The 10,629-nt window shown below is 50.0% G+C and overlaps 1 protein-coding gene across 2 annotated transcripts in view; it reads right to left on the reverse strand.

The window, feature by feature from the left end:
* NOTCH1 (notch receptor 1) overlaps positions 1 to 8,949 on the reverse strand; it is a 96,403-nt gene extending 87,454 nt beyond the window's left edge. For both annotated transcript variants that reach the window (XR_014521360.1, XM_083484904.1), the window contains exon 1: positions 8,424 to 8,949. Coding sequence is in view for 1 of the 2 variants with exons in the window: in XM_083484904.1 (XP_083341030.1) it covers positions 8,424 to 8,505 (82 nt within the window). In the remaining variant the exon portion in view is untranslated. The remainder of the gene's footprint in view (positions 1 to 8,423) is intronic.
* Between the last annotated feature and the right edge of the window lie 1,680 nt (positions 8,950 to 10,629).

A 10,629-nucleotide genomic window follows, 5' to 3' on the forward strand; every position in this document is an offset into this window, starting at 1 on the left:
GAAGAGAAGAGAAGAGAAGAGAGGCCTCTTTCCACCAAAGGTCTCTTTCTGAACACTTCCTGTGCTTCAAGTTCAGCACCACCCGGGCTAAGCCACACGTGGAATGAAAGTGTGGAAAGACATTCTCGCTTGCACGTGGTCCCAAACACAGCCAAAGACACCTCTGCCACCTTGGAGCAGGCTAGAGATCCAGGTTTGAATGTGTTAATTGCAAGTCAGTGTTAAAGTGCAGTTAAAATAAAATATGCAGTTAAAACAAATGATGCAATGAAACCCATGCTTCCTATCTGTGCAAATTTAGCTTGGAACCAGAGTCCCAGTTCCCCAAGAAGCTAAAAGAGGATGGAGGGGCAAGCAAAGATAGTGGGAAGAGGAGGGAGCCTGGCAGGGACAGGAATCTGTGCAGAATGGTAAGTTCCAGCTCTAACCCCACAATTTCGAGCCACATCAGATCTCCTTCTTGATTCTCCCTGCAGAGTTCCAGACTTTCCTCCATAACCATGAGGACTAGGGTGGGTTTTTTGTTTTAATGTTTTGAAAAGGAAGAAAAATTAGGATGCCAAATTCTATGCTTAACTCAATTCAGGGAAAACGTGCACAGCCCTACAGATAAGATCCACAAACTGGAACGTGTTGTGGTTTGCCAGCAGTAACGCATTGCAACAAGGCGCATCTTGGCTGAGCATAATTCTGGTTAGCCAACAGAGAGACCTCAGGGCCAGTTTTGTGGAAAAGCAAATGCTGCAAGTCTGATTCTCAAACCAAATCCAAAGAGCAACCATATTGTGTTCTTGGCTGTTGGATGAGCCACATTTTTTTAATGGGCAAGAGGGTGGGTGTGGAGCTGTCAGTCCCAAAATCTGCCCTACTTCCCTGCAAATAGGAAGTTCATGTCTGACCAGCAATGGTTTCAAAGCACATAAGCGTGGGCTTTGTTTTAATAGAAAAAGGTTCACGCCACCCTGCTGGAGCCCCATAATGATGTCAGCGGTGGTTACTCAGAAGATCAAGCTCAGCATCAGACCCTCAAATGTCAGGACTCGGCCACAGGGTACCTGTGCTCCAACTGCTACTGTTCAGTCTTAAGCTAAACACTCTTTGCGAAAAGGAAAAGAGCAAGAAAGCTCTTCTCCAATGGGGTTCTAAGGCAGCAAACGAGACAAGGCTGAATTAGTGGCTAAGGTGCAAGAGAAGCCAGCCGGCATCGTTTAGTAAGCCAAGGACAGGGAGTTTTATTTCAGCTCCCAAGGGCCACAATTTTTCATTGCCAACCTTCTGGGGGGCCACATATCAGAGGAGGGCATGGCCAGGGAAAAAAGTGGGAAGAACAGACAGATGCAGCTGTTACATCTGAACAGTACACTCTGTTGTAGCCATGCAAAAGTCAGAAGTTTGTACACGCACCTCTCTCCATCCACACAAGCAAGCAGCACCATCATGGTTTAAGGACACCAGAGCTAGCCAGGTAAGAGCACTTAAGGAGAGGGCAGTGCAGGGCTATTTAATGCAGCTTGGTGAATGTGGGTGGTCCAGAAGAGAGAGTCCTGAGGGCCACACCTGGTCCTTAGGCCTGAGATTCCACACCTGTGTGGTAGCTCACTGAAGCAAAGAGCTGCCTGCTTAACTTCTGCCGTTGTATAACAATGGCAACAGTAGTGGAATTTAAATGCTCATTCATTGGATTGCCTGGAAGGCACGGAAGTACTTGCTCATCAGAAAAGAATTGTTGATTTCTTCTCTTTAGGTCCCTGATGGGTCACATGAGACATGTGCTATGGGCAGGGCTGCTACTGCAGACTTACCTGCATGGCTGAATCTTGGGATCCTGGGTTCAAGGCTACACTTAGCCAGGAGAACCTCAGACAAGAAAACCAGAACCAAGCAAAACCCTATTACTGCTCTGCTCTTTATAGGCTGCCACTTATACCTTAAGTTAAGGCTGCTTTTGAGACAAAAGATGAAGGAAGTTTAGATTGTGAACCAGCTGTTTGGCCTACTGAGGTAAAGACTGTTTTGTTTTATTGTTGTTGTTTATTATTGACTGCATGTAAAGCCACTCTGAGTCTTTTTGGCTGCAAGTGCTCTAAAACCAGAAAACAAGGACTTTCACTAACTAAATAAACAAAATACCCCTGGCTTATGGCTTAGCTTTCAACAAGGTGAGTTCAGCTCAGCACCTCTCTGTAAAATAAAAATGGATATGATGCTTCCATCACATTCACTGTGAGGTGAGCATAAGCAAGAAACTGAAACATTGGTCTCTGTCCCAAAGAGGCTGGGGCAGTGACTATTCCCCCAAATTAGCAAAGTATTGGTATTTCAATTAAGTTTTTAAGCTACTGCTTCAAAAACATTCAGGCGGGAGATCATCCTTGCAGCCGGGGCACGGCTGCGTTCTAGAAAGCCCACCACTCAGGACGGAGGAAGCCAAAAACCTGTCTTTCATTCACAGCTATAGAAGTTCAGGCTCTTTTCTTTCCAGAGGGCAGACACAGACACACACCCCGCCACCATCCTGCTCACAGAACACACACACACACACAAACACACACTCTCTCTTACAAAGCTATTTTTGAATTGTCTGGCTGCTCAGATATTCATGAATATATTTTTTTTAATCGCAGTGTGTCTGCAAAAGGAGCCCAACAGAGACCGGGATAAGAGAGAGTTGTAAAGCAGGCGGGTCCGAGTTCGTGGGAAAAAGCAACAGCTGCAGAGCAGAGCTCTGGGCCTTCCCCAAACAAAGCGGGAAGGGAGGGGGTGAAATCAGAGCTGCCCATTGTCAAAAGCCAAGGATACCTCTTGTATTTACTACAAGCTGATGGGGTTGGCTCAGTCCCCTTGATACCCAACACCTACATGCTCCTGACTGAGTCGGGAGAGAGCACTCTTCAGGACCCATGCACACACAGACATACCACACACACACACACACACACACACACACACAGCCAGCAACCTCAACCAGGCACTCTAGTTACCGATAGCTCAGAAGGAAAGTGGAGGATGGGCCTGTGTGTAGCTGGAACTGCCGCTGGGGGGAGAAAACACAGAGCGAAACTAGACACTGACCCCAAAAGGTATGCAAAAAAAGAGAGCTGTTCCTCCTCCATTTCCCGGAAGGCAAGAGGTGAAATTACTATTTGGCATGATGACTAAGGTGACTTGCAGACTTCCGCTGCGCACAGGAACACCAGAAAAGGGTGGCCTCAGGCAGCCCAGATCCTTAGAAGGCCCTTCCAAAGTAGGCGGTTCACATGTGCACACACAACCACTTGATGGCTTGCACCAAATGTGTGAATACTGAAAGAGCACCTGCTCCAGAAGTAGCCTGTACATAGCTGTCAACTTTTCTTGCGAGGAATCCTATTTGGAATAAGGGAATTTCCCTTGAAAAAAGGGAAAAGTTGACAGCTACGGGCCTGTCATGGGCATGGGAAGAGGCTACCGGGCCGGGCCAGAGGCCCATCTAGGTGCCTACTGAAAGTCCACAAAGCGGACCTCAGCGCAGCAGCAGCCGCCCTCTTCTGAGGTTCCCAGGAATGCTGGTTTTCAGAAGCATACTGCCTCCAACAAGGAAGGCACTGGTACCCTTATCCTCCTGCATAGAATCACAGGAGCGATCCCAAGGGTCATCCAGTCCAACCCCCTGCAATGCATCCATGACAGATAGCAATCCAACCTGAATTTTGTCTCATCGCCTTTATATAAAGCCATCCGAGCTGGTGACCACCAGTACATCTTGTGGAAGCACATTCCATAGTCCCAACATAGCACAAACAAGTTTTAGGGGGAAAGAAACCCAACAGCCCAGTGAGCACTGAGTGTGCTGAGTAGGCATGGGGCGCAGCCTGACTCTTGGAGGGGGTACAGCTGGGTGGAGTATCCTGACTGGAATCCAAAAAAGAAGGACCCTACACTGCAACATTTTGTTACAGCTCCCAGTTGCTTGTCACAACTGAACCCCAAACTCCACTCAACGAACTCAGCTGGAAGAGCATCCAGTTTAACCTATGGACAACCAACATGGTGCCCTCCCCCTCCAGACTGTAGACTCACTTGGTGGGCCACAGATTGCCCATGCCTGCTTTAATCTCTGCTGTGCTCTACAACTGCCTGGGGGGCGGCATGGGGAAGGCACCCCCAACCCCCTGTTAGAACTTTGCCCCTCAGCTCTGGTAATGGAGACTCCTGCCTCCTAGTTTCTTCCTTCCACCACCCGAGATATTCTTGGGAATCCCACAGAAAAACCTATTATTGTCTCAATTATTCTGGTGGTGAAGCTTCAAAAGCTGATGGGTTGAGCAGGAACAAAGGTCCTGACTTTTTCAGTTGCTAAGGAAGCTAAAACAGTCCAGCTTCTATGAGAGACTGGGAGGTTATCAGTTTGACTGGGTCCAAGATTGCACATGCACACACAACCCAGACATGGGAAGGGGTCTCTTTGGCCACTGGCCTGATCAAACAAGCCCCTCTTATGTGAATCAGATCAGGATTGGCATATAGACTGTGATGGCCCTGCAGCAAAGTGCTAGGACTGTAGAGTGCTTCTGTTCATGGGCCAGTTAATTTTATTACCAAATCAATCAGGACTCTCCATGCAAGCTGTGTATTCCGGTGTGGTGTTATGCTTAGAATCACAGAATAGGATCTGGGAGCCCAGGGTTCAAATTCCCGCTCAGCCATGATGCTCATGACTTTGGGCCAATGGGCCAGTCAGTACCTCTAAGCCTATTTACAGGGTTGCTGTGGGGATAAAATTAGAAGACTGAGAACCATGTACACCACCTTGAGCTCCTTGGCTTTCCTCCTTGGATATAAAGGCAGTCAGTAAGAGCATAATCATAATACTCCATTTGGGTGCCTGAGTGTGATGGAAACATAGGTTCCCAATCCCGGCTACGTAAAATCTTCTGATTTCTCTGCTGATTTCTATGGGAAGTTTAATCACTTCCACCCCGGGAGGGATATAAAAATAGCATCGCAGGTTGAACCAGGAAATGAGCTACCTAGCCAATGAAGCTCTACCCTTTTCCATATCTATGTCTCTTCCTCCCTCCTCCTCTTCCATTCCATTCATCCCAAACAGCTGTCAGCCCCGCCCCTTAACCATCAATCAGGCTCAGGACCCACACTCAAAACTTTTCAAGAAGCCTTGTAGGAATTCCCTTCTCTCCCTTATGATTTTATTATTATTTCTGCAAATCTCAGGGTTATGGCAAGCCTTCTAGGCACCCTCTGCCTTGCCACTGAGCCAGTGTGGGCATGGCATAGGGGTTAGAATGTTGGACTAGGACCTGCAAGAGACCAGGGTTCAAATCCCCCACTTGACCATAAAGATCATTGGGTGACCTTAGGTTAGCCTGACCTACCTCGCAGGGTTGTTATGAAGGTTAAATGGGGAGGGGAGAGAACAATGTACATCATCTTGAGTTCCTTGGACAAAAAAAAAGTGGGATATAAATGCAATTTTTAAAAAAGACAGTTAATTAATCGATGGCACTGTGAGAACTGAATTAGGATCAGAATGTAAGACATTGATGACACAAAGTGGGGGTGGAGGGGGTGTCTTCCTGAAATGGCACTATCTGTTGGGTATGAGGAAACCAGGAAAGACCAAGGCTGTGGGGACAAAAAGGTCTTTCTGGGTGACTAGAAATGCAAGGGTTTTGGGGGTAGGAGATGATATTGGGCCGACAACTTTTGGAAACTATTTACAAGCTGCTCCAAAGTAAGGGGGCTGGAGTGCGGGGTGGGGAGAGAATCACTTCACTTTCACTAACATGGGTCAATCCATGCCAACTATCACCAGAAGTTTATTCCAAAAAACATTTACTGAATTGCTTGACCATTTCAAATTATTAGCAAATTATGTCCCTGCTAGAAAGGCTCCTTCTGGCAACCAAGAGAGAAAGAGAGACCAAGACCTGTGACACTGATGGGAGACTTTAGTGACTGAGCTTGGAGTCACTAGGTCAACCCCCTTCAACCTTGGGATTTTCACGTGTGGTTAGGCTATAACTCCCATCATCCTGTAAATCAGTGGTAGAGCAACTGCTTTGCATGCAGAAGATTCCTGGTTCAATCCCTGGACTTTCCAGGTAGGGCTAGGACAAGATTGCCTGATAGCTTCCTATGATTCTCATAATTGGGGTAAGCCCAATGATGGTACTCTGCAGTCCTGGAAGTACAAAGTTGATGAATTCTGCACTAAGGGATCCAAATCAGGATCTGAGCCCTAGTCTCCTCCCAGCTCCAATCCAGAGAGAGCTATGCTTGAGATGTGTGTGTACATCTATGTGTCCAGATAGTTTAAGGATCCCACCCACCAAACCCCAGAGCAGATCGCTCTCTCCACCCCCACCCCCACAGCCCCATTTCAAGGTGCTTGCAAAAGCAAGGATGCCTTCTCCTCCAAACCCACAGCATGTGTGACAGAGAAACCTGAAACTCAATCTTTAATTTAGTTTTTGTTTTTTGTTCAGAGGCTAAACCAACACACCTCTGCAAGTGCCCTGAATTATATACTCTCAGCACACACAGCATCACGGCAGCAACAATCACAAACCGTTCCCTGGCAGCGAAACATATGAATCAAGGTGAGAAAAATTGTCCAGCGAGCACCCCACTGCACACTTTGATTTGAAATTGAAACGACTTCATTCAATGAATCAGGCAGCTGGTGAGAAGTTCCATTCACCCAACACACACAGCCTTTTTTCCTTTGTCTCCACTTCTCCAGTTAAAATTCTGTCTCCAAAACAGATTGCCCTGAGGCGCTTCAGAGAAAAGTGAGAACAGCCTGCTCTGTGCAAAACTTTTTTGCCCCATCTCCAAGTCTAGCGCTCGCCTGCCCCATCCAGGTTCTTCATTCCACTGTCCCCCTTCCCACCAAGGATTCACAAGAGTTCTGCAGAACAAGAGAACAAGAAACAGCTTGTGACATCCACCCCCAGAAAGTAACACAGCAAAAATTAAAAAGGAAGAGGGAGGTGAAAGAGAGGCAAGGGTGCGAATACAGGAAATATTACGCATATCCACAAAGTAGAAACACCCCCCTCAACCGCAGAAAAAGCACCCTAACCTGTGACAGAGTCCTAAATTTCCCAATTAAATCTGAAACCACCATGCAGACAATAGTTTGGCCTTTCACAGCTTCCTACCAAACAGAAGGCAAGTCTTTTCACACATTATAATGCAGCAAACCCAGGTTTGGGTTGGTTGGGTGCTTGCAAAAGAAGCCCCCTCTCCAAGATGGGAGGGGGGAAACTGTAGTTGTGCTCCCAGGAGGCCCAGGAAGAGGCAGAGGACCAGATATCCAATGATTTGGGGACATCTACAATGCCAGCCTTGCTCAGAGCAGACTCACTGAAATGAATGGGCATGGGTATGTTTCAGTGAGTGTAGAAACAGAGCGGTAGAGCTGGGAGGGAACCCCAAGGATCATCTAGTCCAACCCCCTGCAATCAAAGTCTACTCCGAGAAGAGCTTTGTTAGATACAACTCTTCTCCCTCCTCTCTCCCCATACAAATTTTGTCAGGACTGTGTACTGCACGGCTACGCATTTGCTCAAGCACGGTGGTGGGAGACTCCCACTCCCACTCCCACTTCCTAGAAAGAGGGGGCAGCCGAAAAGTTTTGCAAAGCAGCTGGAGAGGGGATTCCTCTCACACACGCGCGCGCGCGCTCCTATTCTTGAAAGACTGCCGTTCCCAGTAAAACACCAGGCTCATGCTGCATTTGCCCGGGGAAACCAACATCTCTGCAAACTTTTTCGGAGCTGCTTCGCTCATTCTCGCAAAAGCAAAAAATCCCCAAGCAGCCTAGCTGTTCGGTTTTGTTTCACTTTTGTTGCAAACCCCAAAGCGCCCTTTGCATCAAATAAATATGTAAAGAGAGTAAGAAAAGAAAATCCTGCCCTCTTTCCTTTTAAGGTGAGCTGCAGGTCACCGACGCTGCCTGAACCAGCTGCCAGGCAGCTTGGAAAACTCGCGCGGAGGGCAGGAAGGAACCCTCAGGGTAGACTGCGCTTGCACGGGGAGGCTTCCCATCTGAGCTGCTCTGAGCCGACACAACGGCCCGGCTCGTTGTTTTGTTTTAATCGCCCTAAACGTCAGCACCACCACGCCGCGGGCAAGGGAGACGCTTGCAAACACAATCGTAGAGTCGTAGAGTTGGAAGGGACACCAAGGGTCATCTAGTCCAACCCCCTGCAGTGCAGAGCATAGGAGGACCATACCAGGTAGACAGTTCAGCCCCCACCCTCCATTCCACCGCTCGTCATGAAATCCTGAAAGTGAAAAAAGCGGCCCAGGAAGCACATCCCCCACCGGATCAGGTCCCGCGAACCCCACCAGAGGATGTCCAGGCCGGGGAGCGCAACAGGTGGCCGAAGTGGCGTCGCCGTCTCCAGCGCACCTACCTTGAGCGAAGGCGGGCAGCAGTGCCAGCAGCAGCAGGAGGCAGCAGCAGCCGCGGGGGCTCCGCACCCCAAGGGGCCGCATCCCGCCGCTCCCCAGCCGAGCGCGGCTCGCCGGGTTAGAAGAAGAAGGTCAGCCTCCCAAAGTTGGCAGCGGTGGCAGCGTCCTCTCCGCCCTGCCCACCGAGGCTCTGGCTCCGCACAGGCGGCCGCCCCTTCGGTCCGCTCTCGGGCGCCGCCGCGCTGCAGCAGCCCGTCGAAAGGAAACGCCGGGACACTTATTAACTCTCTCTCCGCTCTAGCTCCCCTTGGAGCGCGCTGCCTCCCTCACCCCGCCGGAGGATCTCTCCGCGCCGGGCCAGGTGCGAAGTTTCCCAGTGGGGCGCAGAGAAGGAGCCCCCGTCGCCCGATTCCCGGTCCCCCTCCTCGCCCTGGCGCGCGGCGGGCTCTCCTTCGGGACGGCCCTTCTCTCGCGCGCCGCACAGAGAAACAGGAACTTTCTCCTCCTCCTCCTCCGCAGCCGCCGCCTCCTCTTCGCTGATAAGTTTGGGGAGTATGTGTGGGAGGGAGAGAGCGAGCGCCCAGCCACAGCCTCTCGCGGGGCGGGACCAGCCGGTCGCGGGGCGGGGTAGCCTCGGGGGTTGCTTAGTATATGAGGGGCGAACCTCCCCTCCCTCCCTTCCTTTCAAAGGGGGCTTCAGCCTTCCTCTAGGTGGGCGAGGGAAAGGCGCTCGAGCGCATGCAAAGTTTGGCGCCTGCTCCGACCCGGCCCTGCCACCCAGAGGGAAGTTACTCCGCTCCGCTCGCTCGCTTGCCTGCCTGCCTCAGCGCCGGGGAGAGGCGGAGAGGGGACCCCTCAAGAGTGGAGAGGACTTAGTTATTTATCATTTGTTTTTATTTATTATTATTATTATTATTATTATTATTATTATTATTATTATTATTACATTTCTGGCCCTCCCTTTCTACAAGGAGCTATGCCCACTCTCCATTTGACCCTCACAACTGCCCTACAAGGTAGGCTAGGCTGAGAGTGTTACGTTACCGTTTGTTTATACTGTATGTCATTTCAACCAAAAAAAGCCCCCAAGGAGGCTCACAAGAATGAACAGACACATACAAATACCATAGTGCAAATATGAAATAATGCCAAGACAAACAACAGAAGTGATACAAATTTGAAACAACAAACACATGATAGTTTCTGCCAAAAAAAGACAAACATCACCCACTGAGCTTTATGGATAAACCTGGGTCTCCCAAGTTCTAGTCTGACACTCATACACCACACCACACTGACTCTTCCATAAAGGTAAAGGTACCCCTGCCCGTATGGGCCAGTCGTGACCGACTCGGGGGTTGCGTGCCCATCTCGTTTAAGAGGCCGGGGGCCAGCGCTGTCCAAGGACACTTCCGGGTCACGTGGCCAGCGTGACCAAGCTGCTCTGGTGAGCCTGCACCAGCGCAGCACACGGAAACGCCGTGACTCTTCCATACATGATCTTTTATCTTCCTAACAGCCCTGCCAGGTAGGTTAGGGCTAAAGACTGGCCTAGAGTCACCCAGTGAGCTTCAGGGCTGAGCAGGGATTTGAACCTGAGTCTCCCAGGTCCTAGTCTGATACCCTAACCACTATACCACCACTACGGCCCAATCCAAGCAGTGCTCTCCATACGGATGTCTAGTATAGTAGCAGAACCTCAGTGCCCAAGGGCAGTCTACCTTTGAACACCAGATGGTGAGGGACACACACAACTGGAGAGTTGCTCTTGCACTTGGGCTTCCGATTGGGGCACCCAGTTGCCCACTGCAAGAGCAAAATAGGTTAGCCTATGATGGGGCCCCTTTGCCTGACCCAGGTGTAGCCAGGCTCTTCTTAGGCTCTACAGGTCAGTGAAGCAGCAGCGGAGCAAACTGCCTGCTTAGCCGTTGGCACTCTGCCTGGGAAGGAAGCGTGTGGAACTAGGGAGGAGGAGGAGGAAGAGGCGCACGAGGGCAGTGAAGAAGGTGATTCATGGGGCAGCCCATGGGGTGGTGCCTTGCCAAGGGCCCTCTGAAACCTGGTGCTGGCCCCCGAGCATATTGGTCCAGCAAAGGAGCCTGCCCCCCAACCCTGCCACACACACAAAAGCCTTTTAAAAATGCATCTATATTTATAAAGATAACAGACATGTCACTATGCTGAAAATGCAAGTCCAGAAATGGAAAC

Source organism: Podarcis liolepis (genome assembly GCF_965112155.1).
Source record: "Podarcis liolepis genome assembly, chromosome: Z".
Taxonomy (NCBI): Eukaryota; Metazoa; Chordata; class Lepidosauria; order Squamata; family Lacertidae; genus Podarcis; species Podarcis liolepis.